General features: G+C 42.3%; 2 protein-coding genes across 2 annotated transcripts; one reads left to right on the top strand and one right to left on the bottom strand.

Moving 5' to 3' along the window:
• The first annotated feature begins 625 nt into the window (after positions 1 to 625).
• txndc12 (thioredoxin domain containing 12 (endoplasmic reticulum)) lies at positions 626 to 4,780 on the top strand. The gene is made up of 7 exons (XM_053437672.1): positions 626 to 887; positions 1,863 to 1,923; positions 2,188 to 2,240; positions 2,751 to 2,824; positions 2,985 to 3,054; positions 3,351 to 3,434; positions 3,825 to 4,780. The coding sequence occupies exons 1-7, from the start codon at positions 788 to 790 to the stop codon at positions 3,902 to 3,904; spliced, it is 522 nt and encodes a 173-aa protein (XP_053293647.1). The 5' UTR covers positions 626 to 787; the 3' UTR covers positions 3,905 to 4,780.
• A 335-nt stretch (positions 4,781 to 5,115) lies between these two features.
• gipc2 (GIPC PDZ domain containing family, member 2) lies at positions 5,116 to 18,903 on the bottom strand. The gene is made up of 6 exons (XM_053437647.1): positions 18,289 to 18,903; positions 8,739 to 8,924; positions 7,633 to 7,813; positions 6,994 to 7,106; positions 6,605 to 6,686; positions 5,116 to 6,473 (listed from the first exon to the last, which is right to left on the bottom strand). Exons 1-6 carry the CDS (start codon positions 18,562 to 18,564, stop codon positions 6,322 to 6,324), a joined length of 990 nt encoding a protein of 329 aa, XP_053293622.1. The 5' UTR covers positions 18,565 to 18,903; the 3' UTR covers positions 5,116 to 6,321.
• Positions 18,904 to 19,238: the final 335 nt, after the last annotated feature.

Raw genomic sequence — 19,238 nt, 5'->3', positions numbered from 1 at the left:
ACATTTTCACAAAACTCAAAATGTTTTTAAAAGCCAAAAGTGCAGAAGTACGCCGTCTGTACTCATGCACGCTCATCGTGCTGTTTCCTCTTTTGATACATCCAACTAAATTTTTTCCCTTATCTCAACAAACTCTAAACAGTCATTACTTTGTAAAACGTTAACTGTGAGGTTTTAAAATATCATAGAATGTTTTTTAGATAAATCTTCTCACCTTCCTTTATGACACTGAAACAATATAGTGAGAGGCCTCAACAAAACACGAGACAAACTAAATATGTTGGTGATTTAACCAGTTCAATGACTAAACTTGTTCATCTGAAACCAGACTTTTCAATATTTACTTGTTCAGTGCTCTCAGGTCCTTAGATGGTTGATAGTGTGAAGTGTAAACCAAGTGTAACGTTTACACTGTAAACTTTAAACCTCAGCGCTCGAGCGTGCTGCTTTTAAACTTTTAATTTTCGGGCTCGTTTCCGGTGCAGGTCCAGTATTTCTCTGTCTGACTTTATTAAATGGAAGCTGCAAGAACGCACGCGGTGATGGGGAAGTGACGTCACTTACACCACCCCGGAAGCAGAAACAATAGGAGGAGCAGCTCTTTGCACCGCAGAGAACACCATAGATATCTATGGAGAACACAGCCCGCACATTTCACAACTCACCCAGCGAGGGCTTTTATTGTGAAGTGCAGCGGAGTGGAGTTCCGGGTCACAGCTGGTTAGCGGTGAACAGTTTTTTCTGCCATTAGCTGCAGCAGAGGAAACCGAGGAAGAAGAAGAAGAAGATGCGGAACTCTGCTGTGAACATGCTCCTGTTGTGGTCCGTGCAGCTGCTCGTGGCTCTGACGTGTTCCCAGGACGTGGTGGAAGCGGCCAGCGCGAGAGGTGAGTCCCTGTCCCCAGATCAGCTGCTGGGTCACTGGCTGTCTTTGTGTCCTGGATCCTGGATCAGTGTGTGTGTGTCCTGGATCAGGGTTAGTTTACTGAAGGTGGTGGTGCTGAGCTGTCAACCTCCAATTCACACAGTTCTTATTCTTCATATATCTTCTTGTTTTTTACTCTTTTCTCACATTTTGTGTTTCTGAATCTATTTCTGTGTGATCCTCAAATTGAATGGTTTCTTATTATTTGCTTTTTAGCAAAGGGTTGGGACAAAATATCGATATATCATCATCCTGACTTGTGAGATACGATTACGTGTATTTAGTTATTTAGTTTTATTTATTTCAAGTTACATTTTTGTCAGTTTATGGTTATTTTACATTGGAAAGATGGCACATGTGGAGTTACAGATTATACAATAATAACGATTATCGATATCCGATTATCGATGTGCTGACACCAAATATTGATATTTTTGTATTTAGTTTTATTTATATGCAGTTTCATTTTGCCCCTTTATGGATATTTACATGTGGATATTGAAAAGTTACAAGGTGTTTGTACTTTTTTTCATCTCAGTTTGTGTCAAACTGTGGGAAACTGATACAAAACTGCACTGTAGCTCTTTATGGGCATTTTGAGTTCTTCTCCTTTCAGACAGATCTCGAGATTCTCCAAATATGATTTTCTTAATATATCGATTAGTGCCGAATCGCTATATTGTGATATCATTGTTAGCACAGGCCACATATCATATCATATCATTAGTTCCCCTGCGATTCCCTCCCCTATTTTTATTTTTCATTTCAACCTGTGAAGCACCTTTTGTCCGCCTGCAGCTTCATATTGAATTACGTCTCATTGTGTTGTATTGGCAAAATGTCTCCTGACCACAGTCTGTGTGTTGCTGCTGTATTTAGGGCAGACCCACCCTGTTGTGGAAATATAAAACCGGTTCCACCATTATTTCCCCCGCAGGGTTCGGAGACAAAATCCACTGGAGGACACTGGATGATGGGAGAAAAGAGGCTGAGGCCAGGTGAGCCGACACAGAGAAGCTTCCTCAGGTGTCACAACCGAGTCCAGTCGCCCTTGAGTGAATGTTTCCTGGATGAATCTGACCTGGAAGAGTCGTCACAGACACTTCCTGTCACATTAACCTGGGGCCTCACACTGAGTGGATTTCAGTAGCTTAGACGTTTGAGTGCATATTTTAAATGTCTACAGTTGCAGCTCTATAGATCTGTTTACTGGTTTTCAGTGTTGAAGTGTGACAGGCTTTCTCGTGTGTTTGCATCGACAGCGGTCTGCCGCTCATGGTCCTCGTCCACAAGAGCTGGTGCGGAGCCTGCAAAGGTAAAACAAGGCACTGTCCCTTTAATCACAAGAGAAAACACAGGCTGGATCTTCTAATAAGAAGGCGTCTGACTCTATGTTTACAACCATCATTAAAATGGATAAAAGAGAAAACATCGAAATCAGTAACTTTTACATTATTGAAATAGAGTCACATACTTCTGAATGTTTACACCAGCTGATCTATAGAGGAGCCGAAACCCTCCAGTCTAACCAGTACCTGTAATGTGGCTCGACAGGACAAACCATATATGATCATTTAAGGCTGGAGGGATTTTTTTAAAGGTTTAGTACTTTATTTACAACCAACCACTCACAATTAACTGTTAGGACCTGAAAGTTAATTGTAAAATTGGCAAAATCGGATCTGAAAATAAGTTTCCGTCTTTTTCCACATTATAAATGTTTAAATGCTGAATTATGAAGCACTCGTCATTTTTTAAAGATGAACTGTGACTTCATCATTATCCTGGAAGATCATAATAATTTGTGATTTCCTCTTTACCTCAGCACTGAAGCCCAAATTTGCAGAGTCCAAGGAAATCTCTGAACTTGCACACAACTTTGTGATGATTAACCTGGAGGTAAGAACATGTTTCCATAATATCTTTGACCGGTCGAGGGATTAAAGTGCTTTTCATGTGGATTTAACAGTCTCATGTGAACAGTGATGGAACTCAGACATCAGATGTTAGAGATTAGTTTCCCGACTCGTAAATGATCAGTTGTGTCTTATCTGACCAGGATGAGGAGGAGCCTAAGGACGAAACCTTCAGTCCCGATGGTGGATACATTCCTCGGATTCTTTTCCTCGGTACGGAGGGTGACTCAACTGCCCCCCCCCCCCCACATGCAAACACTCTTTTGGATTCCTTTAGAGAGACTGATTACAGTTGGTCTTTCTGAACAACATTTTAGGGCTTAAATGATTCAGTGAACTCCGTTTACATGGAAAAGAACACGTCACAGTTGGCTGCTAATGATCGGAACGGGATATTAACTGCAGTGCACGTAGGACACAGAGATAATGTATAAAGAATAAACACCTGCATGTGATAGATACATGCTCCCATTTGAACTGAACCAAACCTCTTCTTGTTGCTGTCACAGATCCCAGCGGCAAAGTCCATCCGGAAATCACCAACAAGAACGGAAATCCAAACTACAAGTACTTCTACAGCAACGCAGAACAAGGTAAGGATGCAGAGAGCGAATATTTATGAATGACCGATTACAGGAAGTCCCATCTCAGAAATTAAGTGTTTGGATAGTCATCGTTCTTCAGGCTTTGTACCTCAGCACATTTCATTTTCAAAGTAACAGATGCTAAATGAAAGTCTCAGCTTTGACTTTAGTAGTTTTACGTAAACATTGAAATGACATCCCCCACCTTCTCTACCCATTTCACACTTTATGAAATGAAGGTTAAATGCCAGGAAAGAACTTTTAAATAAGTGACGACTCAAAAGATCCTAGAGGTCAGGGGTTCAGAGTGATCAATGAAGTCGAGCAAAGTTTTCCCATCCAGACTCTTGATGGCTGACAATCATATTTCATTTCTCTCTTCTCCCCCCCGCACCCCAGTTGTGTCCGGTATGAAGGAGGCGCAGGAGAAGCTGACGGGCGACGCCTTCAAGCTGGGTCACACCGGCGATGAGCTGTGAGGAGGTGGAGACGGGCATCAGGCTGTAAGGGCTACACTTCCTCTACCTGAGCCTGGGCTTCCTGTAACACCTCCTCTCCCCCCCCCCCCCCCCCTCCAACATTCAATATTTATCCTCACCACAGGTTCTCGTCCTGTTACGGTTTCTTTCTTCTCGAATCGCCGCTCATCGTACTGTCTCTGTTTTTAAAACATGTTATACTTGTAATGAACTCTTCGTTCAAATGGCATCTACTGTAACGTTAATGTCTGTATAGGATATAAACAACTCGAGCTCGCCCAGTTAACTGCAGTGTTTTATTAACTCGTCTGTTGTTGGATGGAAACGTCACTTCTTCCGTTTGCCAAGTTTCTACCACTGAAGTGAAATCCCTCGTTTTTCTCCCGACAGCCAAGAACTTTAATCTTTTACTTTAGGATAAGTTTCCTTAAACACGTCGTGGATACTTGTGAAATCCCTTCAGCTGAACCAGTTTGAATGTTTTCACCCAACAGCAGTGCTACAGTATTCATCCAAACCAAGATTAGTGTATTAACACCTAAAGGGATGTGCTTCCAAAGACCCTCCTCAGTACGTTGATTATATCTGTGACAGTCTTCACCGTGCCCCCCCCCCTCATGCTCTGTACCTCTGATTTCTCTTCTCCAGTCTTTAAAATACTAATGATTCATTTAATCCTGCAAATGTATCTACTTATTTAGCTTATTCTGCATAACTTTATTTGTTTTTCTGCTTGTGAAGTGACAGTTCTGTATTTTTAAGACCAGCTTTGTTAAACTCTTTAAAATTAAGGAAGGACACATCTGTGAAGTATCTCAATGTATTTTATACACGTACACGACCAAGTGTGCAAATAAAGTTTATTGTATTGAGTAATTTGTGTTCATGGTTATTATTCATCAGCATCACAGCGATCAGAGTTTAAAAAGGATTGAAACACCACAGAGTGTGTGTGGACTCTATTAGAATGCTGCTAATTACTATTATGGACAGATTCTGACCAAATTCATGTTTTATAAAGTAGCCAACAATTTTAATTTTGCTCTTAAATCTGGAAAATAAAGACGGATGACATGTCTCCACTTCCTCCATCCGGTATATTGTGCATTTAGAGCGAAGTCAGTCTCACGAGTCAATCATGAAGTTTCCCCCCCATTTTCTATATCATCAAATAACAAATTAACTTGTGAGCAATAATGACACGGCAGTGATAACTATATGAAATTTTATTGTCTATTAACAATAGTGATCCCTTATGGTTCGTCAAACAATAAACAACAAACAACTGCCGTGGACAGTTAAAACATCAGCGGACGACACTAATCAAGTCACTATTTAAATTCAGTTTGACAGTGATTTTAAATAGTGCAGTTATTTAAGACATCGGATTGACATTGATCCCATTCCAGACGCCGCCTAAAAAATGGCTTCCACCTCCCGGCGCACAAAATGTCTGACAGCATCTTGATTTTTCACGATAAAATAAATTACAGGAAATAAACCGTCTATTCCTGACATGTTAACAGACTAGAAACAACAGGAGGAATGTTGGTGGAATGTGTTGTCAAACCCTGATAAAAAGGCATTTAAAGATAAAACCCCCTCTTTATTGCTCGGTCTCTGACGGATGGACGCAAGGCTCACGCTGAGACGTTTAAGGGCACAGAGAGAATCACAAGGTAAAGTAACGTTTCTCTACCACGAGCTCATCTAAAAGATTTCAAAAGACGGGAGAGAGACATCGCTACAATCACTAGAATTACACTATGCTGCTGCTAGAAAATCAGCAGCACTTTCACATATAAAAAGAGCCTATAAAAAGCTATGTGACACATCTGTATACTTAAAATGACACAGCTGCAAAGAATGATTAAAACCGTGTGATTGTTTTTACAGTTTAAGGTCGTGCACGTACCATTTACAACCAGTGTGATGAGTCACTGTTGACTAGTCTAACTGGTTTGACTGAGGAATAGCATCAGGTGCAGGTGGAGGGATCCGGCCTCTCGTGGGACGTACGTGAGTTCAAGACAACATCTGGATGAATCCCCAACACCTCTGTACACGAGAGGCAGGTCCAGTGTGTGAAACTGAAATCCACATGTCGTGGACATCGTTCCAAGATTACACCGCCCCCCCGACATGTGAAATTCTTTACATGATCCGATTAAGCCGAAGTGGACTCTCACAGATTCTCCACCCAAGTGCAAAGCTACACCTAACAACTAGGTGATGGTGGTAGACACTTTGTCCACCGCTGTTTGTGCAGGTTGAAGTTTGTCCAGTCGGCTTCTGAGGATTAGAAGAGGTGAGATGGGGGAGGAGGGAGTGTGTGTGTGTGTGTGTGTGTGTGTGTGTGTGTGTGTGTGTGTGTGTGTGTGTGTGTGTGTGTGTGGGGGTTTGGAGAGGCAAGAAACTTAGAATCTCCCCTGCTTGGCGTCACCGATGGCGCCCCACACGTCGAAGACAAACTCATCCGGGAAAGCAAAGTCCCCGAGGGTCTCGTCCAGCGCCATGGCGAACTCGTCCGGGTTCTTCTTGTCGCGGCCGACCTCGACCATCGTGGCAGCTGGAGAGAGAGAGGAGCAGATAACTCACTACAGGAGGAGCTACAGCAGATACAAGATGGATCCCACTTTCTATATCACATCATCGAAAAGAACCGCAGATCATTATGTTGGAGGGAACGTTATCTCTCACCGAGCTCAGTGTCTCTGATGCCCATGTAGTTCTCCAGCAGGTCGTCCACTTTCTTCACCGCCTTCTCCTCAAATTCTGTCGGCTGGGAAAACACAAACAAGTCATTCAGTTTGTTCACTTTGGTTGTGATTCGTTCATCTTTCCCACGATGTTGTACATTTTCATCAAACTGTATATATCCCTGTCTGTGTGTGTATCTTCCTAAAATATATTCCTCATTAAAATGTCCAAAGGGAGAATACAGCTCGTTCTCCCAGTAGAGGACACTCACAATACAAATCCTCATAACGATAGGGACAGTGAAGTGGAATGAATTTACATAAACCCTCACCCACTGCTACTTGAGCTGTCACATCCAGGTCTCAGTGGGATTATGCAGAGACACTCACCTCGTCCTCCACAGTAGCTGGGCCCTTGGAGCGGAGTCTCAGCGTCCCCTTCCCCGTCCCGACTTTGTTCTCACTGGCAGGTTTGGCACCCTTCGACCTGGGCTCGAGCATTTCTATCAATCAGAGCAGAAGCACTATGTTGTATTTTTTACAGACTATAGCATCTATATGGTTTATATGTGTATATGACAAACTAGAACATCAACGTATTCAGATAATCGCTACATACCCTTTAACCCAAACCCTTTTGAGCAAAAACACACAAATATTGTCAGATTAAAATTGTTCCTGCATTTTAGAGTAAACTTAATGTCTAAATATATCTTGAAAGGTTAGTCGGACACAACAGAAGAGATCATGCGGCTCCCAGGAACTGTTAATGCCATTTATTAAACGTCATGGATTAATTATTAATCAACTAATCAAGACAACAACCCTCAGATTAACTGATAATGTTTTCTTCTAATGATTAGGACGAACACCACCTCCAACAACTGAGACATGACCCCCGTCCGGTTTCTGATTATTTTTCAGCTACAGCTTCTAAGACTGATTGTTTTAGAGTTGAAACAGTAATTAAGAAAGATAATGTGTTGATGCTCGAGTGTCCTCCTCTTCTGTATCTGGTTTCTCACTCACCGAAGGCCTTCATGGGCTCCACCAGCTTGAGTGTGAAGGCTTTGTCTTTGGTCAGCTCTTTCAGCATGCGGGCGACCTCGTAATGTCGGATCCCGACGATGTTTCGCCCGTTGATGCACTCTATGTGGTCGCCCACGCCGATCACCTTCACCCCGTCCACAACACTGCCCTCTTTGATACGCTGCCGTGAGGAGAGAGAGGGGGGGGAAGCACAGCAGAAAGACACATCAGTGACCAATGTAACTGAAAGACAATGAAAGATAAATAACAATGCTTATTTTTGTATAGGAATTAAAAAGCTTCAACGACTAGTAAACTGATCTATGGCCAGTTGGGCCGGTTTGACTTTATCTCCTCAGGAGCTCCTGTGGTGCAGCAGCCTCTCAGAACTGATCCCAGAGACAGTTTATCAAGGTGCAGTGCAGCTTCAGAATCACATGATGGCACATGTGAGCAGTTTGTTCTGAGAATTAATAAGAGACTCAGAGGACAACAGACAGGCTGGAGCATGAATTCTTAAAGAAACTTTGTCAAAACAAGTATGGCCGTCATGCACACAAGTTATTACACTGTAGAATATCCATATGGCAGCTGCTGTTTTGAACATACATAGAAAGAGCATGTTAAATTGAATATGAAAGATTTGAGTATTTTCCTTAAATTATTTAATAATTTATTCTTCACTTTACTTGTATAATCAGATTTTTATTATAAATAAATAAATCTGAGAGAAAATGTATTTTATCTGTATTTCTTACTTGTGAATGGTTATGTTTTATTATGTTTTTTTGTTACAGTTGTGTCGGTTTTTTTTGATGAGTACACTGTTCTCTCTTGATGGATAATAATTATGTTTTATTCATTAATCCTTTCTATCAGTTCAGTATTGATCAGTGACAGGATTAATAACAGCTACATGATCCTTTCACTACTTTTTTATAGACACTGAGCCATTACTGGTTCTATGAGGAATTATCCTGTTTTGTGTGGCTCCCATCAGAAATTATGGTTTATTGGATGGCGGGTCAAAATCTCTCTTTGGTTTCTCATGATGTGTGATCATAACATTTAAATGAATTAATATAAAGAATAATATACGTCCTCACCTTTATGAAAGAGTAGCCTGCTCCGTTGTCGGTGATGGTGAGGCCGAGAGCGTCCTCGGTTTTATGAATTTCTACCTCCTTCTTGATTCCTTTGATGTGGGCGAAGATGAAATCCTCCAGGCCGATCTGCCCCCCCAGCAGCTTGTCCATGTCGATCTTGTGGGTGTTCAGGGTGCAGAACATGATCTGTGCCAAGACATTTACAAATTAAGAATATGTTAAAAAAAAGGCAAGAAATACACACAGTCAAATGGTTATGCTAAATACATTTGAAAAGACCATAAGAGCTTTCTAATAAGCAAATAGAAATCAGAATGTTGATTACTCATTTGTCTTTTAGGCTCTGAAACTGTGAAGGAATCGCCCAGAAAAAACCTGAATCTCTTATGCACAGTTAAAAAAAATGATCTCTGATTTTAGTCACAGTGTGAAAACTGAGCCAGATTCAAAAATAAAAAGGTGTGGATGACAAAGTGCTGCGTCAGAAAGCTAAATACAGGAATCATCAGGGGGCAGCGGGGTAAGTTATGCAGTTATGTCCTCTTCCACCCCGGGGTGTCATCAGTCTAAATCTGTGGATTTAACTGAGCTGTGTTCTAGGCCCCGGGGCTGGAACCAGACAGTGATGAGGCCAAAGGGGAAAATGACCTTTCCTCCTCTGCCAGAAAACGGAAAAAATCTGGCTTCACACCGTGTGGCTGCAACATCTTGGCAGGACACAGAGACACAGAAACGTGATCACCCAGATTCACAAGTGTCCATATTAAACGATGCATAAAAACAGAGACACGACAGATGACACCTGGGACGAGGAGTAAACCGGTTGTGAATCATTCATTCTGCTCTGACTCAGCGAGACAGAGGACGACAGGTATTAATATGTTCTACTCTTATTCATAGCTTCTGTTAGTCAGATAAACCTACTCAGATGTGCCTGTATATAAAAATCACGCTTCCTAGTAGGACTTTGAGAAACACAGAGATTTGGAGGTCGACTTCCGGGGTTGCACCGTCGAAAGGGAATGATTCGCACCGGTTCATCAGGAAGACGACCTTTGTGCACCAATCAGGCTCTAGCAGCGAGGAATGCCTTGTCTGGGCCATGAGCAACAACAAGTGCTGTTCTGTCACACACACTGACACACACACTCACACACACACACACACACACACAGCTGACAAGGCCTCATGCGTTGCCTGGGGATACTGGACTATTAAAGAATGGGATTATAATGGAGAGGAGGCCGCTTGAGGAAAAGGCAAAGGGAGAGAGACTGGAGGTTAGAGGAGGGGATCTGTGTGTGCGGCGAGGAAAGGGTGAACTGTAGCTGAATTGATGTCTCTCTTTCTTTCTTTCTTCTCCATAACAGACACCCCGCCCCCGCCCCAGGCCAGGTTATTACCCAAGAGTGAGTGGGAGGAACGGCAAGCGGACGCCTACAGCACGGTAACCAAGACGGCCGACTGCATTAAGCCGCTTCTCTGCAGCTCAAGCAGCTCTCAGCCCCGCTCCTCTCCTCCGGCTGGGCTGACGGCCACAGCTCGTTCGCACCGCCGGGTGTCGCTTGGGGGGGGGGGGGGGGGCAGAGAGCGGCGCCTCACACTGCAGCGACGTGTCTCTCCTCCAATGACCTCACAGGAACAGACACTTCACAGCCCACTGTCTGCACAACGCCTTGATAACCACATTGGAAAAGGGCAAGTGGAAGGAGATGCACTGCAATCTGGGGAGCATCACTCAGGACCAGGACCAGGGTCATGTCTGAGGGCAACACTTTCAAAAGAAGAATGAAAAATAACGAGTTCAGAGCCTTCAGTGAAGTGAAGATGTGTATAAATGAAGGTTTCCCACAACAGTTCATAAATTACTGCTTTGTCCTGAAATAAAGAGATCCTCTATTATTCCATTTTTTTAGATATAATATCAGTCTTTTAAAACTTGAGTTGTAAATGAGCAGTGATACAACATCACGCACAGAGCAAAGGTCACAGATTCAATGAGCGAGACTTTATATATATATATATATATATATATATATATTAATAAAACTATAAGGTATGCATGACTATATGAGGATAGGCATTAGGTTCTGTCAGTTTCTGCTCAGCCGGTGTAAATGAAAAGTAATTCATCAAAGTCGACAGGTGGAATGTAACTGCATTTTTTCAAATACTGCCCTTAAGTTAATTCCAAAGTATTTGTACATTACTTACATATTTACACTTTATGCTGCTTAAAGGTGCTATATGTAAGTTTCTGTTATCGCTATATTGACCATCTTAGCATTAAAGGAGACATTTGTCTTTCCTCAGATGTGTTGTATAGGTTTTTATGTATGAAAGTCTGCAACGTTAACAACAGAGATGTTCCAACACTGACACCAGCACCATAAATATCTATGATACTGTTTTTTGAGCCGTGAGTAATAGGTGATTACTAGTTTATATACTTGCTATAAAACAATCAACGCATCATCCCTTCCATGCAGGGTTAGTAGTGCATTGGTATTAGATGGGTAACCTGGTATCTGATGTCTAATTGAAAAGTCCAAAGTTCGCAGATAGCTCATGTCCCTCAGACTCCTCCCCCTCAGACTCCTCCCCCTCCTGTCCCTCAGACTCCTGTCCCTCTTGAAACACCTCGTCAGTAGTCCGGACTACACCTCCTCATCATTGTGATGTCACTCAATATATTTGTATGACGCACGCCTTACAGCTAGTCTGACACGCCCCCTAACAAAGCCAGGTAAATCGTCATTTCCAACACTTGCTTGAAGTAGCTGACCAATCACAACAGAGTTATCGTAAGGGGGGAGCCAAAAACAGGTGTTTCAGACAGAGGCTGAAAAGAGGAGCAGCAGCAACGGAAAGTTTGAACACAAATTAAATTTATCAACCTGAAACATTGAGAGTTCAGCCTCAAACTTCATTCCTTTTATTATTGTAACTTTTTTTCTAATTCCTTACGACTGTAGCAGTGCAACATAATCACTAAAGTACAGTGACAGTTTTGTCACTGTACTTTAGTAATGCAAATAGTTCAGCAGCTCAAAAGGGAATACAGCGGACATTGTACAATAATAATGATAATATAGTGCAGCCAGTTAATCTCCACCTACGTTAACTCTCTATACAGTTAAATTAGAAATCCTGTGTCGGCAGAAAAGTGAAGCTTGATAAATACACTGGAGCTCCCTCTGAAATATTCCCCTGCATTTAAAACAGTGACGACTCAAAGCTGAACCACACATTCCATTAACTGCCTCTTCAACTGCTCTTTTAATGACTGAAGAGGTTTTTAGAAAGATTCAACAGAGAATATCAGAGTGGGGAGACACTCGTGTGCATCAGTGAAACATGTTACTCCCCATCTCCGGAGTTCATCTGCTGTTATTTCCGCATGACGTGTTTTAGTAGTTACCAGGGACTGCTGATCTAAGCTGTGTGTATTGGGGTGTGGCCGAGTTTTAAACAGGAAATCGCATTCATCAGCGTTTCAGCCAGTGGAATCATTTACCTGACTGCGGACGTGATATAATAATGACCGTTTCATAGAGAGCCCTGTCACAGCAGCTGGGATCAGTGTGTTTAAAAAAGTGTTGACATATGGATTATGTGCGGATGCTTTAGACTGAAAACAATACAAGATGTTTAAAATGATTTATATATGATTTAAATATAAAAAAAATAGACAGCACACATGTTTTCATGGCTTATAGCTAATTAGACAACTTTTCCTGGAGGTTTCGAAATTGGATTTATTTGCTTGGAAAAAGTAAATGAAATCATTCAAATCACAAACTAGTTGAGTTCATTCACCCAAACTGTTAGATGCCATGCGGGTTACAACTGAATACATCCATGGTATCGTCTGATGACACTACATCCATAACAGTATGTTTTCATATGAGGTTTTCAAACTCAAACGATCTGGGTCCAAACAGTTAAGAACCAATCAGGAAGCGAAAGACGTTTTTCAAACTAAAACGGGTCCAGCAGCGTTTCCAAACTTCTCAGTTTTAGATGTTTGAAAAAGAGTAGTGTTTCAAAAGAGATGCGTTTTAAAACTTAAACTTTGTAATGTGGATGTAGCCTTAGCATCATGTTTAGCTGACACCTTGAAGTCGTATCACAGCAAAGGATGACAGAACCCACTGATGACACCCCCACTTTAAATCACTGCCAGTTTCCTTACAAACAAAAACTTAAATAAACCTGATTTAATGAAGTAAACCTGGTGTAACTGTGTTGTTATGAGACAAAAGACAAAAAGCAGCTGTTTACAGCCTCAAGAAAGACTAATTTCTACTGTCACAGCAGAGCAGGAGGTGAAACTCTCCTCTGGTACATCACGACTTTCCTCTGCATCACTTCTGGTAAACAAGCAATGAAATAACAATGAAATCCGGTCCAGTCACAAACACACACACACCTGAGGTCTGTTTCTGCAGCTTCACACACTCCTCGTTAGTGTGTTGTTTTCCCTCAGTCGTGCGGTGTGCACACAGGCACAAAGGTTCACTCTCACTTGCTTATTATATATGGAATTACCAGTAACCATGTTCACCGACATCAGGCCGCAGGATAAACCAGAATGTGATATAATTTGTATTAATACGATATAACACACACACACACACACACACACAAAACAACAATGGTCTCCACTGGGAAAAATCATTAAAATTATGACAAGGGAAATAATAACTTGGAAAACCACAGCATTTCTTTTCAATTTATTAAAATGATCCCACTAATTTGTTTTAAAAACACATTTGTTTTAAAATATTTGAATTATGTATATTTAAGGTTATACAAGTCATGTTATAGGCAAAAATATCCCGAGGTAATCATTTCCATATTCAAATAAATGCTGAAGTAATTTTATGGTTCCAGTTTTTCATATTCGATGTACGTTCCTTTTCAGGATTGAGGAACCAAATCTAATTATGGCTTTGGACAAAAAGGAAACACGTCATTGCTCTGAACATCAATCAGACAATTATGTATTGAATAATGAACTAAGTACATTCATTTGCTTTATTGTGATATACACTTAGTGACCACAAACAACATGTCAGCCATAATTTCTACCTTTACAAAGATAATAATGTGATAATAATGTGCAGGTTTGACAGGAAGTCATGTTCCTATATCTTTACAAAACATGAGGGGAGAATATTCTATTAAATTTTAATAGTAAACAAATAACTACTAAGTGCAGCATCAATAATAAGTGTTGATTTGAATTATTAAAAGGTGGTATCGTCGGCATTGAATTGTACAGGTTCACTAAATGTGGGTATAGTTATTTTAGTCATGCTGCTGCACGTCAGAAATCCCCTGAGGGTTTTCTGACCAAACTGTTTCCCACGGAACCAAAATGGATTTACAGCTTTAACCAGTCGCTCAAGCCCGTGTGCTGATGGATCTAAGCGGCCTCTCACTTAATAAGTCTCCCGGTGCAGTTAAGTCTGGTTAGCCTTCACTGTAATTCATCCGGACGCTTGCTTGCTTGGCTTTTACACCGTCTAGGAAGTGAGTGCAGCAGCTCGGCTAATACTAACTGCAGACTAAAGCTCAAATGAGATTGTTTCACCATATCCCCCCCCCAATAAGAAATGTCTGGCTGCAAAACATGGGAATTACAACCACAAAACAAAACGTGTCACACGACTGCAGCCCACATATTCAAAATGTAGGCAAATGGCTGTGCAGCTTTCTGTGAGTGCGGGGGGGGGGGGGGGGGGGGGCAGGTGGACACGAAGCAAAGTCAAAGAGCCACACCTCAAACTCTGCAGCTGTCAGGACAATAACCAGACTTTCACCTGAGCAGAGGGAGCACATGGAACCTCCCATCCAGCGCTCCATGATGTACTGCTGGCTGAGATAACAGGGAATGAACTGAGTCTACACAATACATGTCCTGTTTGCACTGTAAAGCCTTCACTCGCTTTGCTTGTGTTGCATTTAGTTATAATTATAATTCAGACACCAGTTTATTTCACTCACACAAATTCCTTCCAGTACTGACTCTGGGCTGCACTGAACAAGAAGGTCTACTGTCTAATTAAGACACAACAATAGATGCTCAGTCAATCCACACATGCTTAGATGCAATGTGATGTCTGTTTGGAGAGCAGTCTTTAACCCATTATAGACCAGGAAGACAACAACCATTGTTCATTACATAATTATTATCAGGCTGCAGCCGAGCACTCGTGTTACCCCAGCGTGAAAGAGACACTCGTTTACAAACAGCCACCGTCATGGTTTCTGTACAGCTGGGGCACCGGTATGGAAAATGAGCCTACATGCAAATATCCTGTGCATTTGGACCTGGAGCCGATGCATTAGCTATCGGGGTTGGAGTTGTGTTAGCTGTCAATCACATCATTTCACCCTGTTTTTATAGCATGAAGTAACGAATCAAAACAAAATATTAAGAAAAAATGAGCACTTGGACAAACAGTGTGATAAGAACCACAGAGAATGTCCCATACACTAACATGGAGGAGGTGGGGTTTATAACCCATTGACTTTACGGGGAGCGGTCAGGTTGTTATATCCAGTGTACATACACTGAGTTACCAGTTTATTAGGTACACGTAGCTTAAATAAATGCAGTCTCATAAGAACAGACCTGCAGAATATCCTCCCTTGTTTTTGTTGGAAGTCTTTGGGGAAGTGTCGGTCATTATCGAGGATATGCTGCTGTTGAACTGCACAGCGTTTTAATGGGAGGTGTTTCAACATTTACTTTTCCCCCACTGATACGTAAATGGGAGAACAAAATATTAGAAACGCTTCTTAACATAATCCAAAAGCACAAATTTGGAACCAGTAGCAACATTTACGTTTCGTATTGGCACCAGTACCCAGCTCTACTTACAGGTATCCCATTAAAAATGTGACTCTCTGCTTTATCCCTGAAGAGCTGAGCTTTGTTTGGAAGCTTAAATTGTGACACAGGTCACACCCGGCTAACATGCGCACCACAGTGATACTGGGTGGTTTTTATGGAGGGAGGAGGCCCTGGGCAGATCTGACCCCCAGGGTCCTCAGGGATGCCTCTGGCTGTGGCCAGGACGGGTTATCTGATTAGAGATTTGGGGCTGTGCCTGAGCCGGACCTGAGGGACTTCCTGTGGTAAAACCTGTAGAGTCCAAATATTATCACATCACCCCCTCCCTCTATCTATTTGTCTTAGTGTGTGTAGAACTATTTGTGTTTTTAAATAGGGGAATATATGCACATAAGCAAACTTTTCAGCAACTATAAAGCAAAGGATGTCAATGTGACATTAACAGCTTAATAACACAGCTTGATATGTTGACATTTGGGATATTATTGTTCTCTGCTGCCGACTTGAAAGGAACTGAGGCATTAATCAAAGACACAAATCCATTCTGTCATTGTGACAACTGTCAAATCAAACACTAAAGTATTTTCTTTACTGTTTCATGTACTTTATATGATCTCTTTCTACAGGTAGGTCAAAGTTCAACAACCAGCCACAGAACAACATTCACATTTACAATCTCCGTGAGAGGATCTTCTGAATATCATCTAAAATCCATAATCTATTCAACTCCTCTGTATGTTTCATGCTTTGAAAAGAACATGGCGTAAGGCCCAGGCAAGTCTAGACAGATAGCAAATGATGAAAATGACAGATACACATGATGGAACAAGTACAAACATTTAAAAAAAGCTGAGTTTAAGTCTCATTCAGGATCATTTCTGCAATCAAGTCAGAAATATCAAAGAAGAAGTCCTCCACTGATCAAATGTTAACATACTGCAGTATATGTGAAGTATATTGCGTCACTGTGGACCAACCCCACAAAGTAATAAAGGAAATTCCTTTCAAATTATTGCCCTTGTTAAAAGAAGCAACTGTATCTCTCAGCTTCGAGAGGGGAAGGAAGTTCATGTCTCCAAACCAGGCTGATAACAGGCTGCTCGCCTGCCTATCAAGTCACGTTCAGGCTGACAGAAGCAAAACATACTGCTCACACTTTCCTTTTAGGAAAGGAACCAGCCTGCCCAGACCCTGCTTTTGCTTTCAAGACCTGGAATCTGATGCCTAATGGCCACAACAAAACTCCCTAAAAATCAATTTGTCAGATATCCAGTGACTGACACAATGAGGATACAGTCGTGGAGTACTGAGGTTGCGCAGGCTGGGAGGGAGTTGGCAGGGAGTGCCTGTGTGAACACTGACCAGCTTTGACACAATTAAAGTTTAACTTAATGGCCGCCATGGGATTAATCCCTAGGAAAGCCACTTATAAATCTGTTTACCCCAAACCTTGACTGTAGTAGTCTTAAATTTAGCATCACAACAGCATACAAACACAAAGTGTAAGACCTAACCTGTCATTATTATATTTTGTATTTCATTCTTTCTTTTTTTATCAATTCGCCTGACAATCTTCTTTTGATTTTATTAGATTTATTGTTCAGTGTATAAAATGTCAAAAACATATAAAAACAACTTTCAAAACAGGTTGTTTGATGAACATAACGCCTTATTCATCTAATTCAAGCCCAATTCTGACCCTTAACATGGTTTTTTAAGGGGTCGGCTATTGTTCTGGTTGTAAATGTGCATCTGGTGAACTCTAACTAACTCTTATTTTAAGTGAAGCATACGTCCACTTTGGTCAATGGTTTAGAGGTCAGTCCAGACAAAGGGACTAGTCTCTCCCCTATTCACAACAACTGATAACCCATTTATTCACATTGGCTTTTGTCTCACCATGTTCATTGTAGTGTTTGAATCAATGCGTTGTTGTTGTTGTTGTTTTTCTTGTATATTCATAGCGTATTACTACTTTCTGGTGTTTTAATGCATGTGAAGCACTTTGGGACTTTGGTCTGAGAGAGATGCTATAATAAATAAACTTGAATTACTTGTTTACTCACTTACTAAATGGTTTGGTTGACCAAAACTTTCTGCTCACTAAGGTATAAAGATTGTTACAAAAACAACAACCAACCAACAACTCTTTGAACTTACCTGTCTGAATATTACTCTGTATGTATTGCTATTGTATGTGTTGACTATAACAACGCAGTTTATGTTAATTTTAGGTGGCCATTTTAAAAGCTTGCCAGGGACAACAGATGAAGATGAGCCCGTTGAGGTTCCTCTGGCTCATTTACACTCATTTTGCTGTTGATTAATAAGCATGGTCCCCGTCAGATAAACAAATAAGGAAACTTTGGGGGGATTAATTTGCTATAAATCTTCTATCCAATTAATATAATTGAGATTTCAGATCAGTCGTTCTGGTTGGTCTGTGGCTGTCTTGGAAAACAACAACACCGCCGACTACAGTGGGGGTCAAGAGGGGCCCCTACGACACATATTTGCCCCGTCGCCCCCCAGGAGGTTAATCCGGCCCTGAGCACTTAGTAAAAGTCTGGAAACAAATCTGCGTGAGCCCTTCAGGTACCGCGAGGAAAACAGAGCTTTTAACCCCTGAACGCAACACGAAACCACCTCCACGTCCGTCCCCATTGACCCCGGGTGACCTCTTACCTCAGGTGGGCTGATGTTAAACGCCTCGGCTATTTTGGAGTAAAGCTCCTTGACGTTGGCGAAGCCCTCGATCCTGCCGGTGGGACTTCCGTGCGCCAGCTGTGTGTGGAACACCAGCTTGGGCCGCAGGTTGGCAGGTGGAGGCGGGAGTCCCGCTCCGTTCACGGCGGATTTACTCTGGTTCCCGGCACCTGCGTGTCCGCCGCCGACCTCCTCGTTGTCCACCAGGTGCTCCTTCGTCGACTTGTTCTTCTTCTTCCACGGGCCCAGCGGCATCTTCCTGCGTGTGTTTCTCCGTGTGTTTCCCCGGCGTGTAAAAAAGGCAAAAGGTCCGAGCCGCTGTTACACCATCGAAGTACCTGTTGAGTCCCGAGCCCCAGCGGTCGATCCGTCCGTGTTTACTTCCTTCTTTCCTCCGTGTCTTTCCTCCCGAGTCTTTCCTTCCTCCCTTCCGCGCACCCTGGCTCCTTTCCTCGCCGAGCTCGACCTCCGGTGTTCGGCGGGGGCTCCTGGGTGACAGTCTGCGGCAGGTAGATGGTGAGTGTGGGATAAAGTCTGCTGGCGGCTCCTCGGCTAACAATAGCTGCTCTGTTGGTCTCTCGGCGTGCGGCGGGACGCAGGCGCAGTGGGACGAGCCGCGGCTCCGCCGGGCAGGAGGGTCAGCCCCGCTGCACCTGTGCCCCGCCACCACAGGACCAGCCCTTTAAAACCAGTATTCTGGTGTCTTTCATCACATGGCGTCAAATAATGTATCATACAAACAAATACCATCATATATTTGTGTTTTCCTTCCTGCAAAGCAAAATTGTTATGGCCCAGACTGGTTCCTGTTTGCCAGAAGTGGCCACAAGTAAACCACATGAAATACCACATGTCAATCAAAGATCCCAGAGGTGGCCTGAATTAGTTTGGTGCTATTTGGGCATTATTCTACGGTGGCAGAGAGAGCT

Source organism: Pleuronectes platessa, chromosome 13 (genome assembly GCF_947347685.1).
Source record: "Pleuronectes platessa chromosome 13, fPlePla1.1, whole genome shotgun sequence".
Taxonomy (NCBI): Eukaryota; Metazoa; Chordata; class Actinopteri; order Pleuronectiformes; family Pleuronectidae; genus Pleuronectes; species Pleuronectes platessa.
This window is presented reverse-complemented; position numbering and strand designations above follow the sequence as displayed.